Source organism: Eulemur rufifrons, chromosome 5 (assembly GCF_041146395.1).
Source record: "Eulemur rufifrons isolate Redbay chromosome 5, OSU_ERuf_1, whole genome shotgun sequence".
Lineage (NCBI taxonomy): Eukaryota > Metazoa > Chordata > Mammalia > Primates > Lemuridae > Eulemur > Eulemur rufifrons.
This window is the reverse complement of record NC_090987.1, coordinates 80,388-100,073: the sequence shown is the minus strand read 5'-3', so window position 1 is coordinate 100,073 and position 19,686 is coordinate 80,388. Positions and strand designations below refer to the sequence as shown.

At 55.4% G+C, this 19,686-nt stretch overlaps 1 protein-coding gene across 3 annotated transcripts in view; it reads left to right on the top strand.

The window, feature by feature from the left end:
• The first annotated feature begins 2,032 nt into the window (after window positions 1-2,032).
• The window catches only part of CTDP1 (CTD phosphatase subunit 1), a 64,695-nt gene continuing 47,041 nt past the window's right edge, over window positions 2,033-19,686 (top strand). For 2 of the 3 annotated variants that reach the window (XM_069467858.1, XM_069467860.1), the window contains exons 1-4: window positions 2,033-2,346; window positions 13,237-13,320; window positions 17,027-17,120; window positions 18,955-19,083. In XM_069467858.1, the coding sequence (XP_069323959.1) occupies window positions 2,033-2,346; window positions 13,237-13,320; window positions 17,027-17,120; window positions 18,955-19,083 (621 nt within the window). The remainder of the gene's footprint in view (window positions 2,347-13,236; window positions 13,321-17,026; window positions 17,121-18,954; window positions 19,084-19,686) is intronic. The other variant, XM_069467859.1, reaches the window with a different exon arrangement.

The window sequence follows — 19,686 nt, the reverse complement described above, 5'->3', positions numbered from 1 at the left end:
TATCATTAAAAATTAACAGTTTCCAAAATGCTTACTACCATGAGAAAAGTTATCATATAACGCTAAGTGTGTGGGAAAGCAGCAAATACAGGACAATCTCAGTTGCACAGAAAATTTATGTCAGGACAGATATACACAGAGAAAAAGAACAGCACCACTGTTAATGGGGAAAAAACCCAACTCTGCAAAATAATTTAAAGAGGTTTATTCTGAACCAATGAGTGACCATGCCACAGGGCTACACGATCTCAAGAGTTCCTGAGAAAGCATACCCAAGGCAGTTAGGTTACAATTCGGTTTCATGCATTTCAGGGAGACAGGAATTGCAGATAAAATCATAAACCAATACGTAGAAGGCCACCTTGGTTTAGCCTGAAAGGTGTGCAGGAGGGGCTTACAGGTTATAGGTGGGTTCAGGAATTCTTTGATGGGTAATTGGTTAAAGAAATAAAGCTTTGTCTACAGGCTTGGATTCAGTAGAAAGGAATGTTTTAAGTCTGCTAATCACAGACAAGCCACAATATGCAGACTCAGATCTGATAAGCAAATTGATGGCCTGCAGGTGAAATTGAAGACCAAATTGAAGGCCTAACCCTTGCCCTGCAGGCCTTAGGTCCTGTTTGTAATGAGTGCTGTATTTCCAGAGTCTGTTTTGTCAGCCTAGTGATTTTGTTTGTTTGTGTTGTTTTGAGACAGAGTGCAGCGGAGCCATGACAGGTCACTGCAACCTCAAACCCTTGAGCTCAAGCAACTCTCCTGCCTCAGCCTCCCGAGTAGCTGGGGCTACAGGCATGCGCCACCACGCTTGGATAATTTTTGTATTTTTGGTAGAGACAGCGTCTCACTCTTGCTTAGGCTGGTCACAAACTCCTGACGTCAAGTGATCCTCCTGCCTCGACCTCCCAGAGTGCTGGGATTACAGGCGTGAGCCACTGTGCCCGGCCAACGATCTCTACTTTAACGTTAATGCTGGTCAGGTGTAGTGTGTCCAACCTCCCTCCCCTTCGTGGCTGGGAACTCAGTTATAAGGTTTTTCTGGCCAATGAGGGAACCGTTCAGTTGGGGGAGGGCCTTAGGATGTTATTTTTGGCATACATCGCTTACTACGATTGAGAAAGGAAAAACTGCAGCCCGAGCTACAGGACGGAATGCAAAATCTATCAGGCCCAGGCAGCATCTCTGGCTTCAGTCGGGCCCCCACCGAGCTGTCCCGCCGTTACCTTCTGGCTCCTGCCAACAGCCTAGGCTACTTTATCGTAAACCCTCACAAACGGCTCAGAAACGGCCGCCTCGGTGCCCGTAACGTAAGCGCTGCCCGCGGCAGCCACGCCCGGGACCACTGCGTCTCGGCCGAGCTGGCTCCGGGCTGAGCAACCCCACACCGGCTCCTGCGCCCGAGGTCCCGGGCGGAGGCCGCGCTCCTCCCTCCACGACCCCCACGGAACGCGCCCGCGAGTCCCGGAAAAGCTGCCGCAGGAATCGGGGGACGAGCCCGATCCCGACCGAGCCCCGCTCGGCTGCAGCGCCCTGCGTCCTAGCACCAGCATTAAGAGGCAGAGAGGCCCCCGGGGCCGGGGCGCGCACAGCATGCCGGGACCCGCAGTCTCACGGCGTCCGGACTCGCGGTGCGCGCCGGGAGAAAAACAAAGCTCGCGCTGCATGCCGGGACTCGTATTAGGAGGGCGAGCCAGGCGCGTGACGGGGCGGGAGGCTCGCGGTCCCCGGCCCGCGCGGCGCTCCGGAGAGAGCGGGCCGCAGTGACGCGCTCCCGCGTGCGGCCCCCAGGCTCGGTCCCAAGACGCTCCCGGGCCCGCCGCTGGCGCAGCGCGCCTGGCTCCGCGTGGGCGCCTTGTTTACTCGCGGTCCTGAGCGTGCGTACGCACGCACGCGGTGCACGTCGTGGCGCCGTGACGTCAGCGCGCTCCAGGAAGCCGGCGCGGGCCGACGGCGGGTGAAGCCGGTGCCCGAGCGGAGCTGCCGCACCCTGGGCCCCGCCGCACCCTGAGCTCCGCCACCCCGCCCTGCGTTCCCGATGGAGGCGCCGGCCGCAGGCCGCGTTCCCGCCGAGGGCGCCCCGCCGGCGGCCGTGGCCGAGGTGCGCTGCCCGGGCCCCGCACCGCTGCGCTTGCTCGAGTGGAGGGTGGCGGCCGGCGCGGCCGTGCGGATCGGCTCCGTGCTGGCTGTGTGCGAGGCCGCCGCCTCCGCGCAGCCCTCCGGGCCCGCCCCGTCCCGCGCCGCCTCTGGCAGCTGCGTGCGCTCCGCGCGGGCCGAGCGCAGGCTCCGGTCGGAGCGCGCCGGCGTGGTGCGGGAGCTGTGTGCGCAGCCGGGCCAGGTGGTGGCCCCCGGGTGAGTGCGCCTCGCCGGGAGATGGACGGTTCCGGGACCAGGGAGGAGAGGAGGGTGGCGGGTCTTGGGTTTGCGGGAGGCGGCGTCTTGGGCCGGGGAGCGGGGCTTTGGGGTCCCGGGCCGAGAAGGGGGGGTCTTGAGAGAGGGGAGTATTGTGCTGGGAGCGATCTGGGGCGGGCTTGGGTTGGAGAGAGGCACAGGTCCTGAGGATCCAGGGCGGGCACCTTGCCCGGAAAGTGCCTCCAGGCTGCAGTGTTACGGCTTTTTCGGGGTGGGCAGGGGCGCCCCAAGGCGCTGCGCTCTGTGAGAACGTTGGAAAGAGAAGCCGCGACACTTCTCCACAGGTAGACAGTCGCCAGCTGTGATTTTACTAACTGAGGGTCATTTTGAATTAAAAGGAAAAATTCTTTAGCTCTCTGGAGTTACTCTTTTTGGGAAAGCAGTTGCATTCATTGCTTTTCTTCTGCAGTAGACGGCCTCCCTTCCCCTTTAAGAGTCCACCTTTACAAGTTAAGAAAACTCAGGGGTGGCTGTGAGTGCAGGTCTAATTAGGCCAGCTCCAGACTTGTTATTGAAATATAAAGTGTTGGGTGTGTGCACATGTTTACATTTTGTAGACTTGGTGAAACGCAGCTGTAAAACCTGGTGTAGTTCTGCTTCATAACTGAGGAAGGAGCAGAACTCAGGCCCTGCAGCCAGTGCAGTGACCCTTTGCTTGGCCACGGTGGGCGTCTTCGGGGGCTGGGTCCAGGTGGCAGGGTAGTGCATCATCATTTGATGGGCTCCATAACTGTCAGTACCTCTGTTCCAGTCTCATAAGGGAATATGTTTCCTTTCATGAAATACTTGAGCACGTACGTGTCCAATTTATGTTTCAATTTACCAGTGTTGTGTTCTGAGATTGGGTTGACATGTGGGCACAAGTGCGGGTACACGTGGCTGAGGTTAGTTTGATTGTAAGGAACAGAAACTCCAGGGAAAAAGTGCGCCTGCCTGCAGTGGGTTGGATGTGAGAGCTTCCCTCTGGAAAGGACGTCACCCTCTCTAGGCTGACACTCTTGCCCTCTTCTGCACGGCCGTGGCTCCCTCTCCCCTGGGCTTGCGCCAGCCTGCCTTTGATGAGTATCTGCTAGGTGCCTGGTTCCACAGTAGCAGGGCCTAGGACAGGACCAGCTTTTCATCGCAGCCCCACAGTGTCCTGCCTCCACTCACCAGGTGGAGAGGTGGCTCCAGCACGTCATTTGGAGATGGAGCCTGAGTCCTGGCCTTTGTCACCGGTGGCCCTCCTGCCCACTGAACGCTGGTGGGTGGGCCTGGGAGGGTTCAGGCCACACCCTCAAAAGGAGCTGTCTGCCTGGCTTCCCTGGAAGGACAGGGCTGTGGCTCAGTGGGCACTGTGGTTGGACCTCAGAAGAGTTACCCGACCTTTCAGAAGAGTTACCCGACCTTTCTTGGGCCCTAATTAGCGCTTTGTCAGCCCACAGACTGTGGAGGTGAGTCCTGGTGCTGGTGTATTCACCAGGTGGAAAACTACAGAATGGAAGAGCTCTTCTGGTTTCTCATTCTGCTCTTCTGATTATACAGAAAGAGTCCCTGAAGGCCAGACAGGTATGTAACTTCATTATATAGGTAGTTAGTATAGACACTCCATGTTCAAATAAGTTAATCTAGTGAATCCATCCAACCCAGTACATAATCAGGCAAGTAATTAGTTTGATGACAAGTTTCCAGCAGTTTGTAGCTTTCCTTTTTTTTTTTTTTTTTTTTACATCTCGGGTGTCTTAGAGCAATGGTTCATCATCATAGGGCTCTTTGAGAAATTGATGTGTTATAGTTTCTCCTCTGATGAAGCATCTAGGTGGCACCAAAGGTATTCCTGTAATCAGGAGGCTCGCTGATTCCTGTGCCACTACTCCACGGATAGCAGGTGAATCCCTGCTTTAGAGAAGGCCACACCAGTACGACATTGCATCTAAAATGCCTCCTCCATTTCCGTGTGTCCCTGCGGGTTTGTGTACAGGGTGTTTGTGGGCGTTCCAGCGCGTGTTGTAACGTGAAGTTAATGTTTCCAGTGGTATTCCTGCGTGCCCTGCGCGTGGGGATGAGGAGGAGCAGTTGGCGGAAGCATTGGTTTAAAGCCCTGTTTGCATTTCCTTCGGCAATTCTCGTCATTACTTGGGAATCAGGTTTGTGACTTTCAGTTGCCTTGTCTGGTTGGAGTCCACAGATGTGTTTGCAGCTGGGATTCAGAGCTGCTCGCTGTTCTGCACTGTTGAGGCTCGGTCTGAGTAACTGCCCTGGCTCCTGGGGGCTGCAGTCGGGAGCCCGTGAGTGTGGCCTCCCCCACAATGCCTGCTGACCTTTGTGGACACAGTTTGAAGGTCGCTAGATTCAGTCACTTGTTGATAGGTTTTGTAGAAAGACAGTTTACTGGTGAGTTTCTGCGGTGCTGTGGGGGCTTGGCTGGCATCTGTCCATAGAGAGCTGCAGGTAGAGATTGCCCTAATTTTCATTTGTAGTCCATCAGTAGTGGATTTCTCTAAAACATCAGCTCAGTAGGTCTTTGCTGGCAATTTACAATTGACCCTGAACAACACGGTTTGAACTGCAGGGGTCCATTTCCACACAGATTAGCTTCAGTAAATCTAGTCTGTTCTGCACATCCGTGGGGGCCACATCTGACAGTATTTGTGGGACGCAAAACCTGTGTATATGGAGGCCAACGTTGTGTGTCTCTGGGTTTGCAGGGCCCATTGTGGGACTTGGGGATGGGCGGATTTCGACGTCCGCGGGGATCCTGGAACCAGTCCCCTGTGGGCACTGAGGGATGGCTGCGACTGTCTCTGGAAGTCTTCCCGAGGTAGGCTGTGCGTGTCTGTGAGGACAGGGGGTATCGGCCATAATTCCAGCCTTGTCATGAGCATCTGTCCTTGTCTCCGTGACACGTGGACGTTGCTTGGTGAAGAGCCGTCTCGGTCCCTGTAAGGGCTTCTGGGCTCGGGTGAAGCCCTGGGTTTGTGGACCACGTGGCATTGGTTCCTGCAGGCTTTATCGAACTTCTGCTTTCCCTGATTGCTGACTTGTGGGACCTTTGGGAAAGGTCCTCAAGCGCAGCCCTCGGATCTTCCTGGGGGTGCCGTCCAGGACGTTGTCGGTGGTGTGTGGAATCCAGGGAGGACCAGCGGTGTCTGTCAGGGGCCGGGTGGTTCTGTGTGCCCTGTGGGCATTGTGTGCTCGCTTCTGGTCCAGGACGACTTTGTGTCTGAGGCTTTCCCACCCACGGTTACCCTTCATCCTGATCTTTTCACAGGACTTGTAAAAATGCTTGTTTTTAAGGAATGAAGCAAAGTATCTTTGAAGAAATGCCATGAAACTTACTAAACTGGAGCGTGTGAAGACCAGACGTGGGCAGCGGCTTGTGTGGTGCTGCGAGGGTCTGGACTCTGGGGCTCCCGTGGCTGAGGCACGCGTTGCTTGGCAGCAGCTTGTTTCTTGCGGAGACTGTGTCTGTGAGGAACTGCGGTGCGGTGGTGCCTAGGCAACTGCAGCCAGCGTGTCTCGTGGGGGCTTGGGGCAGAGAGGAAGCTCTGGTCCTGTTCTTGTGGTAACTCTGAAAAATGCCTTGTATCGTGGAGTATTGACAAAGCGCAGGAGAATCCCACAGGGTGTGTGTGACAGGTGAGGCAGAGCCCCAGAGAGGTGGTGGCACCCGCGGCCCCTAGAGCCTCCCTGGAGAAACAGCAGGTGCCAGTGAACGTGTGAACAGCAGTAACAAAGCCAGGCACTCGTGGCTGTGGTTGTCACTGTTGCCATCAGCAGCGTTGATCCTGACCACATCGGTGTTTATTCTTAGACGAAGAACAGTTCTGGGAACTCAGAAGTGCCGCATTTGAGTGTAGTTGAGGTAATCACTGGAGTGCCATGCGATCTGTAACAGGACTGCGTGTCTTCACAGCGCTTCGTCCCAGCAGGCAGAGAAGCAGAAACCGCTCTCCTGCCCAGGACAGACATGGAGGTTCCGAAAGGTGTGACCTGCCCGGCGTCTCCCAGTGTACGTGGCTTTGGGAGCTGTGAGATGCCCAGCGTCTCGGGGCTGTAGGTGGCCGCAAGGGACGTCCAGTCCCGCCTCTCCTGTGCTGCTGTGTCTGTAGCCTGGATTTCATCCAGAGAGGCTGCCAGAGTGGGGGAAGTAGATAGGATGATAGTATATATCTATTTCTATATTTATGTGGAGGGAAATTATTTTAATTGAACGTATTTTGAAAGTCACCATCTGACAGAAACTAAATCTGGGAATTATTAGTTTATCAAATGATTTCCTTTTTTCCTACAGATTTGTTTTCCTTTTGATCTGTTGTCATTCACAGGGAGGCATTGAAGTCTCCAAAGAAAGGAGAAAATACCTGAAACAATCAGGGAGTGTGTGGTGACCCTCAGGACCGGAGGTGGAGGCTGCGTGGACGTGGTCACTGGCGTGTGACCAGCCGTCCACACGAAGAGCGTCTGCGTTAGCCAGCGTTTGGTGTGAGATGCTACTAAAAGGCAGGGGAAAAAATCACTGAGTAAAATGAAACTCATTCCAACAACAGCAGCATTACTGTCTTTATTGCTATGTATAACAGACTTTAGAATCAAAAATCTGAGGAAAATTGTAACAAACTTAGACCAGAGTACAATGTAGATTAGTGCCTCGTTTTATTCCACAGTTAGGCAGCGAGAGGGTTTCACAGCTCTAAACACAGTTCAGTTATGATCCCCTGCAGACCTCGTCTTGGAGATAAGGAGACAACCTTTTCATCTGGATATTGAGAATCTTGATGAATTAGTAGGTTCTTTTAGTTAAATACTTTTTATCCTTTGCTGTTGATATCTGCACTATTCAAAAGATTGTTTAAAAGACCCTTATGTCTAAAACTTGGAAAGTCATCACTTTGTTTAATAATTTGTACTTCAGATGAGGTTTTGCTTTGTTTTTTTTTCCCAGTTTTTAACAAAATCATTGGGCCTTTTTGTTTCCTTAGCTCTGTGTGTGGATGTGACTTACATTTGCTGCAGATTTCCAGGTATCTGACCCAACCTTTTAAATAAAAGCCTTGAACCAAATGGGCTTTGAAGCCCATCTGCCCCAAAGTGCTGTGTAGGGTTTAAGAAATTGTGTGTGCATTGTCAGATATATCTCCATTTTTGTGTTTTCTGTAAAGTTAGTTTTAGATTAGATCATATGAAATCATCAAATATCTGGGTACAGAGGAGTCCGCAAATCTCAGTTTTATGTGTATTTTAAACGATGCAGAAATACTGGTAACAAAGCTAAAAACAACAAATGATGCAAATTCTTTGTCTCAGAAAAGTACTTTTCATATTTGGAAGAGAATCTAGAGAGAATGGAAATGATCAGAGTATTCACATGATATTTTAAAGGATAAATACAATTTTTAAAGCTTATGAAAAGACATCTTAATGGATTTTTAAGTAGTACATATTTAGCATTATGTATATGCAGAATTCTTTATAATTTTTAAGATGGGATTGTGCTGAAATTTAACTTAATATTTGTATTCTGAAGTAGCTTTTAAAGACTTTCAGTAGTCTTTAAATATTCACCGTACTAAATGGTGAATATTGCTGGTTTCATCTATTCTGCTGTGTTTTGTGTCGGCTGTAAGCTGGTGGGAACGGTGGAGTCGGCGAGCATTGTGCCGTTGACTGGCAGACACACACCGTGGCGTCGGCGCTTTGTCTTGAGCGCACCGAGGGGTGGATGCCGCTCTCCAGGCTGGCAGCATTTAAGGGCTCGCCGGCTCTCCGGGGTCTGCTGAAATTCTGCAAGGGCGGCAGTGAGCCACTTCCTGGAAGGGCTGTTCCCCGGCGGAGAGGGCAGGAGAGTGTGGATGGTGTGGCCTGCGGCGTTCCACGTGCTTTTGGAACACGTTAGGAAAATGGTTTCATCAGATGCATGGCCAGACCGCCCTGGCCAAGTGCACAGCTCCCAGAGGAGTCTAAAGAGGTGCTGGGAATTGGAGTAGCCCGTACTTACTTTCACTCGTCCTCCAAATGCTCTAGACTCTGTCCTTCTCAGCCACAGATTCAGTGACATCTGCCGGAGCTCCAGGACGGTCTGTCTTGGCCCCGATGACTTCTGAGCCCTGGCGCTGGCTGAGTCAGTGACAGCCTGCGGGGTGCTGGAGCAGGTGGTCCCTTTCGAGCACACCACCAGCCCTGTGTGACCTGGAGACGAAACAAGAGCACTTTTTCCTTCAGGCTCTTTTTGGACGTGATTTCAGACTTAGAGAAGAGCTGCAAGAATAGTACAAAGAGTCCTCACATGAGCTTCACCCAGCCCTCCTGACTGTTAACATTTGACCACAGTCGCTTAGTCTTTCTCTCCAGGGACACACGCTTTTCTGGAGAGTGGGAGAGTCAGTTGCAGATGTGACGTCACTTCACCCCTAAATACTTTAGTTTCCCAAAAGCAAAGATCTCTTCTTACGTAAGCACTGTACAGTTCTCAGCGTCAGAAATCAGCATCAGTGCAGTGCCGTTTTCTGCTCTGCAGATTTCCCTGGTAGTCCTGACGATGTCCTTCGTAACAAAAGCAGACCCTGGACCCCGTGTGGCGTGCAGCTGGCCTGCGTGAGTCAGTTCTCTGTCTTTTCTTTCTTTCCCGTAGCGTTATCAGCCCGTGGTTTTGTAGCATGTCCCTTGGTTAGATCTCAGTGACGCGTTTGGGTGGGTCTGTCCCCAGCAGTGAAGCCTTCTCCTAAGACAGTGATCTTAGCCATGTGATGTGACCTGTTGATCACTTGGTTAAGGTGGTAACTACCAGGTTTCCATAGCAGAAGGTTCCTAGTTTCCCTGTTGCAGTTAAGTATTTAATGAGAGAGAACTTTATTACTATGTAAATACCTTAAATTCCCACTAACCTTTGACACACCGTTTTTGGCGTGTTGATAATTCCTGCCCAAATCTCTGTTTCTAGGATGGTTGTACAGTAGTGATGTTCTCAGTTCCAGCATTCCTTCTCCGTTCTTTGGTTGGGTTCGTACTATAAGAACAAATGATTCACTGTTCGGCAGTGTAGATTCATGGAGTCTTTCAGTCACTGGGTTATAACCCACTGTTGCTGTTTGCTCTGATGCTCAAATTGTCCCAGATTTGGCCAGCGGGAGCCCCGGCCGGCTGGCTCCCAGGGTCTCAGAGCACAGCCTTACCTTTTGGTGTAACGCGGTGCTTTAGGCTCCTGCTCTCGTGGCTGCAGCCCTGGAATCAGCCATTTCTCCCTCCAAATACACCTCTCCACGTAGAATATTAGAAATTAGAGGAACCCCCTGAGCTCTCCTGATCTGTATGTAACAGGGAGCAGGCTGGACCCAGTCGAAGCTTCCACGTTCCAGGGCCCTGCCCCGAGCTCGCCGGTGCGCCCTCTGCCCGCCAGCCTTCCGTCTGGGAGCTGAGAGTCCAAAAGCCGGTGGAGTCTGGTACTGCACTCGTGAGTTTTGGAGGGAAATAGCTTGTTTGGAAATTGCATGTCATGATTTTCTCATGGATTTTCTTCAGGAGAACTAACATTTGTGGTGACTGCCTTGACATGCGTGGTTCAGGCTCTCTGGCAAACGCACTTTCTCCTGGTCCACCCTCTGGATGCTGGCCGCCTGCCCCAGCTGTGACACCAGGTGGCAGTGTCCTGCGGCAGCAGAATCCACACTATGGAAAGAGAGAGACAGAACCTTTCAACCCCAACACAGAAAATTACGTGACTCTTTCACATGATCAGCCAGCGTGTGGGAGACTTTTTAGACGGGGTGTGTGTTTTGGTCCTTGCTGCCATGCACATGGGGTGTGGGGACCACGCCCTCAGGCTGTGCTGCCTGCCTTGCCTCCTCCATCTCCACCCTCACCTTCCTCCTCGCGTGTCAAGACCTGGATGTTACCTAGACGCTTTTGTCCACCTCAGGTAGAGCCGACTGTCTGTGTTGGTCTCTGCCTGGGCGCCTCTGCCTGGCTGACCTCATTTGACTCCTTACCTTGCTGTGTGAGCCAGGGTGTCACAACCTGCTGCTCCGTGTGGCCTGCTGCCTTCAGGTTCTGAGCTGAGCTGCTCACCCAGGGACGGCTGCGTGCAGAGGGGCAGCTTTGCCACGCCGTGCCGGACCTGTGCTTCTGGGGAGCGGGGGCCAGGCGGGGAAGCTGCCAGGTGGCACTTGGCCTTGTCACCACCCTGCCCTCAGAGCAGGCCGCAGCCCATCCTTACTGGCAGCACAGTGCCACCATGTGAGATGTCACACAGCTTCACAGGGTGGTCTTGGGAGGTGGGGGACAGTGGACAGGGAGTGGCACCTCCAGGACACAGGCTGGTGGGCAGTGGGAGGCAGAGTGTTGGGGGACCCTCCGAGATCTGACCGGAGACTGAGCAGGCGAGAGGTGGGCAGGATGTAGCAGGCCACGCGTCCTTTGTTCAGGCAGGTGCAGCTGGTCAGGTCTTGAACACCTGGCCTCAAGTGATCCTCCTGCCTCGGCCTCCAGAAAGTGCTGGGATTGCAGGCATGAGCCACCACACCCGGCCTTCTCTGAGCTCTTTGATTTCTTGCATCAGTGTTTTAGATACTCAGCATGTGTGTATGTTTTGATAGTTTTATAACTAAGTATTTCATTAGCTTTGAAATGATAAGTGGTATTGCTTTTAAATTTTGGTTTCCACATGTCCGTTGTTAGTATACAGAAATGCTGTTAGTTTTGCGTGTTGATTTTGTGTCTTATGACCTTGTTGAACTTCTTGTTAGAGTTTTGTTTTTGTAGGTTCCTTGGGATTTCGTGTCTTGCTTTTCAGTCTGTCTCCCTTACTGCACTGGCCAGGACCCGCGGTTGAGCGAGTGTGTGGGGAGCAGACATCTGGGGGAGGCGCTGGTTCCGCAGTTGATCCTGCGTGCGATGCCAGCTGTGGGTTTCCACGGATGCCCTTTATCAGGTAGAGGCAGTTGCCCCGCTTTGCTGCGAGTTTACCGTGAGTGCTAGAGATGGAGCCCTGTGGTTCCCTTTCTCAGTTGTTCTGTCTTCGGTGTTTGTGTCCAGCTGCCACTGACCTTGTGCCCGTGAGCTGGGAGGTGAGCACCTGACTTTGAGAAGCACCTGAAGGTTTCTCTGACACCAGCACCGCCCACGGCTCTTTGAGTTTGCTGTGCCCTGGTCTCATTAAATAGTATCTGTTTTTTTAGAATTCTGACATTAAATGCTCTTAGTTATTTTCTGTATTTTGTCTTTAGAGTGTTTTTATATTTCCTCTCTTGCTCACAGAGTGTAATTCGGACCCTCATCTGCAGTCTGACTTTTGTGTTCAGTCTGGTCACGCAGGTAGATTAATTACAGAACTCTGCTCATTCATGGCAAAGTAATGCGACAAGATTAAAGAAATTGTACTTGTTGCTTTAAAAAGTTAAACAGATTTTTTCAAACAATATTATTACTACGTTGTCTGGTTTAAAAAAAAAAAAAACAAACCTGATACAGGTTGAGTATCCCGTATCCAAAATGCTTGGGACCAGAGGTGTTTTGGACGGAGCACTTTCTATGTGCCAAGTTTTGAGGGACCTTTTTTCTTGCCCTGGTTCCCCCGGCTGAGCTGGTGAGGGCCCTGTTACGGGGTGTCGGGAAGCCAGTCCCGTCTCTGCATCTCGCTCCGGTTCCTTCCTCCCCATCCCCGCACGCGCCCAGCCTGTGTGCTCACGGGACGAGCCCTCCACTCCCTGCCGGGACCGGGACGCCTGCTGCAGACACAGCCCCACATGCCCTTCTGCGGCGACGCGATCACCCCCCAGCCCAGTGCGCCCCCCGTTCAGGGAAACCAGACTAGGGAGCCGCGCTGTCTGTACTCAGCCTCGGCCGTCCAGCGGGGTGGGCATGGGATGGGCCCACCGCCTGGCCTCCTCCAGCCCTCGTCCCCTCTCCTTGGCTTTGGGCGTCTGCTCTGCCCGGGGAGCCACGTCCTGGGGGCGGCAGAGTGGCCCATGCGTGTGTGGGGTGGGGTGGGGTGTGTTCGGAGCCGAGGACCTGGAAGGAAGCAGATGCTGCCCGTGTGCTGAGGGCAGGGGGCTGCAGGCGGCTGGTTCCTGCGGGCACCCCGGCTTTGGAGACCGCGTCCGACTCCGCCGCAGCAGGTACCATGGACAGGTCCCGCTGGCGGACAGTGGCTGGGCCAGTTTCCCCAGGGCACCGTGCTGCAGGGTCTCTGCTGGGCCGGCACAGCCTCGGCCTGGGGCACCGACCGTGCCGTCCCGGCAGGAGCCAGGACACTGGATTCCCTCACTTAGATCCAGCCCCTTCCAAGGCTGCTGCGGGCTGAGCAGCGTTCAGACGTGTAAAGAAAAAAGTTTCTGTTTACATAAAAGATAGGAGTATTGTGATAGTTGTGTCAGAAGAATACAGGTGAATCATAACTGTTTTCTATACTTGAAATAATAAATGGGATGTCATTCATTATTTTTTGGTGTTATACCAGTTTGTTCCTTATTGCATTTAATTAACACAGTTTTGGTTTTTAGAAATTTTCTATCACAAATATAAGAGGATTATATCAATACTTAATGTATTTTAAGGCAATTTTTATGTTATCGCGAAGTCTTCTCCCCTGACTAGACGTGCTTAGTGTTGGCAGCTGTCTGTCATGTGTACAGCAGGGGGGTCGGTCTGTTTCACTCTACACGAGGAAGACCCCTAGGTGAAGTCCCTTGATTTTATAAACGAAGACGTACGCCCTGGAGGGGTAACGTGACTTGTTTGAAGTTAAGTGAGCGTCGCTGTAGAAACAGTACAAATGTTTTATTATTCAGGTGCTCTTTCTACCACAGCGTGATAAACCAAGAGATTTTAAAATGCGTTTCCCGTTGTGTTTTGTAGCACAGTTCTGGTGCGGTTGGAAGGATGCAGCCACCCGGTTGTCATGAAGGGCCTGTGTGCGGAGTGTGGGCAGGACCTGACCCAGTAAGTACCTGCACAGGGGTGGGCCGACCCCGGGGCTCAGGGTGGGCGCTCTGGTTGCAGACGGCAGACACGGCCCCTCCCGCCCATGCCAGCCACGCTCTGCGCTCAGCGCTTTCACTCCTCAGTTTCGGGGCCACCCAGTCACGCTGTGGCTCTCTCTAGCGTGCTGCGGACGTGCGGGGGTTAAGGCTGTCTTCTCGCCCGGCCTGGAGACTCAGGGCACATGCTGCCTGGAGACTGCGCACCTCAGAGCCTCCTCCTCTCACCTCAGAGTCCCCTCCTCTCACCTCGGAGTCCCCCCATCCTCTCACCTCAGAGCCCCCCCATCCTCTCACCTCAGAGTCCCCCCATCCTCTCACCTCAGAGTCCCCTCCTCTCATCTCAGAGTGCCCCCATCCTCTCACCTCAGAGCCCCCCCATTCACCTCAGAGTCCCCCCATCCTCTCACCTCAGAGCCCCCTGATCCTCTCACCTCAGAGTCCCCCCATCCTCTCACCTCAGAGCCCCCCCATCCTCTCACCTCAGAGTCCCCCCATCCTCTCACCTCAGAGCCCCCTCCTCTCACCTCGGAGTCCCCCCATCCTCTCACCTCAGAGCCCCCATCCTCTCACCTCAGAGCCCCCCCTCCTCTCACCTCAGAGCCCCCATCCTCTCACCTCAGAGCTCCCCTCTTCTCATCTCAGAGCTCCCCCTCTTCTCACCTCAGAGCCCCCATCCTCTCACCTCAGAGTCCCCATCCTCTCACCTCAGAGCTCCCCTCTTCTCACCTCAGAGCTCCCCCTCTTCTCACCTCAGAGCCCCCATCCTCTCACCTCAGAGTCCCCATCCTCTCACCTCAGAGCTCCCCTCTTCTCACCTCAGAGCCCCCCCTCCTCTGACCTCAGAGCCCCCCTCCTCTCACCTCAGAGCCCCCCCCTCCTCTCACCTCAGAGCCCCCCTCCTCTCACCTCAGAGCCCCCATCCTCTCACCTCAGAGCCCCCCCTCCTCTCACCTCAGAGCCCCCCCTCCTCTCACCTCAGAGCCCCTCCTCCTCTCACCTCAGAGCCCCCATCCTCTCACCTCAGAGCCCCCCCTCTTCTCACCTCAGAGCCCCCCTCCTCTCACCTCAGAGCCCCCCCCACCTCAGAGCCCCCATCCTCTCACCTCAGAGCCCCCATCCTCTCACCTCAGAGCCCCCCCTCTTCTCACCTCAGAGCCCCCCCTCTTCTCACCTCAGAGCCCCCCCTCCTCTCACCTCAGAGCCCCCCTCCTCTCACCTCAGAGCCCCCCTCCTCTCACCTCCGAGCCCCCATCCTCTCACCTCAGAGCTCCCCTCTTCTCACCTCAGAGCTCCCCCTCTTCTCACCTCAGAGCCCCCGTCCTCTCACCTCAGAGTCCCCGTCCTCTCACCTCAGAGCTCCCCTCTTCTCACCTCAGAGCCCCCCCTCCTCTCACCTCAGAGCCCCCCTCCTCTCACCTCAGAGCCCCCCCTCCTCTCACCTCAGAGCCCCCATCCTCTCACCTCAGAGCCCCCATCCTCTCACCTCAGAGCCCCCATCCTCTCACCTCAGAGCCCCCATCCTCTCACCTCAGAGCTCCCCTCTTCTCACCTCAGAGCCCCCCCTCCTCTCACCTCAGAGCCCCCCTCCTCTCACCTCAGAGCCCCCCTCCTCTCACCTCAGAGCCCCCCCTCCTCTCACCTCAGAGCCCCCCTCCTCTCACCTCAGAGTCCCCCTCCTCTCACCTCAGAGCTCCCCTCTTCTCACCTCAGAGCTCCCCCTCTTCTCACCTCAGAGCCCCCATCCTCTCACCTCAGAGCCCCCCCTCTTCTCACCTCAGAGCTCCCCTCCTCTCACCTCAGAGCCCCCCCTCCTCTCACCTCAGAGCCCCCCTCCTCTCACCTCAGAGCCCCCCTCCTCTCACCTCAGAGCCCCCCCTCCTCTCACCTCAGAGCCCCCCTCCTCTCACCTCAGAGTCCCCCTCCTCTCACCTCAGAGCTCCCCTCTTCTCACCTCAGAGCTCCCCCTCTTCTCACCTCAGAGCCCCCATCCTCTCACCTCAGAGCCCCCCCTCTTCTCACCTCAGAGCTCCCCTCTTCTCACCTCAGAGCCCCCCCTCCTCTCACCTCAGAGCCCCCCTCCTCTCACCTCAGAGCCCCCCTCCTCTCACCTCAGAGCCCCCCATCCTCTCACCTCAGAGCCCCCCCTCCTCTCACCTCAGAGCCCCCCCTCCTCTCACCTCAGAGCCCCCCTCCTCTCACCTCAGAGCCCCCCCCTCACCTCAGAGCCCCCATCCTCTCACCTCAGAGCCCCCATCCTCTCACCTCAGAGCCCCCCCTCTTCTCACCTCAGAGCTCCCCCTCTTCTCACCTCAGAGCCCCCCTCCTCTCACCTCAGAGCCCCCTCCTCTCACCTCAGAGCCCCCCCTCCTCTCACCTCAGAGCCCCCCTCCTCTCACCTCAGAGCCCCCCTCCTCTCACCTCAGAGCCCCCCTCCTCTCACCTCAGAGCCCCCATCCTCTCACCTCAGAGCCCCCATCCTCTCACCTCAGAGCCCCCCTCCTCTCACCTCAGAGCCCCCCTCCTCTCACCTCAGAGCCCCCCTCCTCTCACCTCAGAGCCCCCTCCTCTCACCTCAGAGCCCCCCTCCTCTCACCTCAGAGCCCCCCCTCCTCTCACCTCAGAGCCCCCCTCCTCTCACCTCAGAGCCCCCCTCCTCTCACCTCAGAGCCCCCCCTCCTCTCACCTCAGAGCCCCCCCTCCTCTCACCTCAGAGCCCCCCTCCTCTCACCTCAGAGCCCCCCTCCTCTCACCTCAGAGCCCCCCTCCTCTCACCTCAGAGCCCCCCTCCTCTCACCTCAGAGCCCCCTCCTCTCACCTCAGAGCCCCCCTCCTCTCACCTCAGAGCCCCCCTCCTCTCACCTCAGAGCCCCCCCTCCTCTCACCTCAGAGCCCCCCTCCTCTCACCTCAGAGCCCCCTCCTCTCACCTCAGAGCCCCCCCTCCTCTCACCTCAGAGCCCCCCCTCCTCTCACCTCAGAGCCCCCCTCCTCTCACCTCAGAGCCCCCCTCCTCTCACCTCAGAGCCCCCCTCCTCTCACCTCAGAGCCCCCCTCCTCTCACCTCAGAGCCCCCCTCCTCTCCCCTCAGAGCCCCCCTCCTCTCACCTCAGAGCCCCCCTCCTCTCACCTCAGAGCCCCCCTCCTCTCACCTCAGAGCCCCCCTCCTCTCACCTCAGAGCCCCCCTCCTCTCACCTCAGAGCCCCCCTTCTCTCACCTCAGAGCCCCCCTCCTCTCCCCTCACCGACCCCCACCGTCCCAGCCTCGCCATCCATCCTCTCCGCTGGGGCTCATTTACCTGCGATGCCAAGTGCGCTCTCTCATTTCTCAGTTAAGCAACATGAGTTGTTGCTGGATCTTTTTCCCTGGGTTTGTGTGTTTGAGAGCTTATTTCTGCTTCCATGTTACCTTTACAGTTTGCTTCACAGGGAACTCTGAGCGAGCCTGTGCTGCGTGTGGGAGCACTGTAGCTCTGCGTGTGACAGCGAGAGTTTGTCATCGTTTTCCTGTCTGGACAGCAGAGGCCGTTGCCGTGGTTGCCGATAGAATTAAGTGTATTAGTATATGTGAATGAAAACAGAAGCTAAAGTCCTATCACGTGTAGTTAAATGTGATTTTTGTGGACAGTTAATGGAGGGAGAGCAAGTAACCCCGTCCCTGCGTCCCCAGGTTGCAGAGTAAGAACGGGAAGCAGCACGTCCCCGTGTCCACAGCGACCGTGTCCATGGTGCACAGCGTGCCGGAGCTGATGGTGAGCTCCGAGGTGAGTCGCGGTGTCCGGGCACACTGTGTGTAGAGGGACTCTGGGGCAGACCCGATGGCCGTCGTCAGGCGGATGCTGTGTGTGGAGTGTCACCTCCCTAGGACGTGGAGCTGCCTCGTTCCCATCTTCTCACCTTTCTTCACAAATGCACCTGCCTTTGCCTGTGACTCTCGAGGCACCCTCGGCTCCACTCCAGTGTGTCGGGGTCTCTCCAGTGCGGCCAGTGCCGATGCGAACGCCTGGGTCAGTCCGGGTCCCTCTGAGCCAGGGAGGGATGTGAGAGACAGCTGCACGCGGGCTGGGGGGGTGATGGGGCCACCAAGGGCATCGTGGGCCAGGCCAGCGTCATTGGGAGGGAAACGCTTTCTGGTGGGGACCAGCAGGGCACGAGGGGGATGGCGCTGTGTTGGCTTCCAGGCTCTGCTGTGTCCAGAGCAGCTGTGCTCAGGCTGTGGTGAGGAGGGGATGGGGAGGGACCCAGGTGGCCTTAGCAGTGCTGCTGGGAGGAGAGCGGGAGAGCCGGGTGGCTGGGGAGTGGTGGACACAGTGGGGTGGAGGGACAGGCTGCGTCCGTGTGCGTGGACCCCAGCGCACAGGGTTGAAAACGGGGCTTGGGTTATCTTCGAAGGTCTCCGTCTTGTCCGTGTGTTTCGAGAGCCGTGTAGGGCAGTGCTGGTCTGAGGCCTCCTGGCACCTCATGTAGTCCTAGGTCGGGTCCCCAGGAAGGGGCAGGAGGCAGACCCCCTCCCACCACTGGGCTTCACCACCTGCGGTGGGGACAGTGGGCAATTTCCACAGTTAGCTAGAAAAACTAGTTTCTTACCATAGTCATTAGGCTGTTTCAGGGCCGTATATGTTTGTAAGTAGATAAAACATTTTTCAGTGTTGTGATTTTATTAGATTTGTGCTTATAAATGATGTATACCAACTTCTGTCTTTTTTATGGGAAAGACAAAATGTCCGATACATGAATCCAGGTTTTCTGAATTAGTGAACTTCAAACAAGTAGAAATGAGTGTGGAAGACAGAACTAGGCACCCTGAGGAAGAAGGGGGTGTCCCCGCTGCTCCCACTGTGAGAGCCACGGCCAGCGCCTGTGCACCTTCCTCCCAGGGACAGCACGGCACAGGGTCCTGTCGAACCCGGCCAGGACCAGGGTGTTGTCGGTCAGTAACCGAATGCCAGTTACGTGAGAAATCGTGAATGGTGCCCACCCTGCTGCCTCGCACACCCCACGGCTCTGGTGTGACGCAGGGAGCCTGAGCTGGCCTGCGTGTGGGCGGCACCTGCAGGGCACCGTCTCCAGGGCCCACCTGGGGCTCTTCACGGTGGAGCAGCAGTGCTGGCCTGGAGGGTCCAGCCTGGGTGTCATCAGCTGCTGCCACCACAGCCCAGTGCGGGACAGGTGTGCCCTCCCCCAGCTGGACTGCGCTGTCTTCTTTGTGGGTTCTGCAGCTCACTCTGACGGAGTTGCCGCTGGCATCCTACTACATTTTTATAGCAATAACCCGTCTCTCTCCCCTCTCCTTTTTGTTGGTTTACATATTTAACTAAATTATAAAACAGTAGTCACAAGGCAGGCTGCCGTGAACAGGTCTGGCCCACACGGGGCTGGCCTTGGTTACACGCAGCACAGGTCAGCCGGGTGCGGCCCCAGGGCACAGCGGCTGGTGGACACCTGGCATGTTGCCAGCCAGTGCCCGTGTGCTCCGGGTTGAGCCCTGGAGGTTGGTTAAGGGCTTATCTTTGTCTTTTGGTATTTCTTAACAAAAGTGTATTTTATTTTGGATCCAAATACACTTTGCCATTTTTCATTTTTTCTTTTAAACCTTAGCAAGCTGAACAACTAGGAAGGGAAGACCAGCAACGACTGCATCGAAACAGAAAACTAGTGCTCATGGTTGATTTGGACCAGACCTTAATTCACACGACAGAGCAGCACTGTCAGCAGATGTCAAATAAAGTAAGTACCGTGAGCACCATCACAGCACGGCTTTCCCGGAAACCAGGGATCCCCTCGTTTCAATTCTAAAGTACATTATCTTGTGTTTATTTCACACACGTCAGCCTGGATTGGGGAAGTAGACTGGTCATGGATGTGAGCTCTTTGCCTGTTCCTGGGCCGTCGTAGCACATGTGCAGTCTCAGGGCGGACTCCACCGTGCCCGGTGTGTGTAGGAGGCACTGCACACGCGCCCCTGTGAGTGGGGGAGCCCCGCGTGTGCAGACCCACACTCCAGCCTGTGAGGACCAGGAGGGGACGGCACGCAGACTCCGTGGAGGGGCGGCCTTGCTGGGGAAGGTGTGCTGATTTCAGGTGCTCTTGTGTCGTGGGGTCTTCAGGACAGGTGGCCGCTTGGGTCTGTCCTCACCAGAGCCAGACTGGAGACAAAGGATGCAGTCACTGAGCTTGAAATCTCAGGGAGAGTCAGGGAGACGTGCAGGTCAGGGCGGAGCCCACCTGGGCAAACACAGAGCTGGCCCAGAGTTCAGCTTATGCCCCGGAGGGAGCAGAGAAGTTGAATTTCTAGACCAGAATACTTCTGATGCCTGTTACAAATGGCTC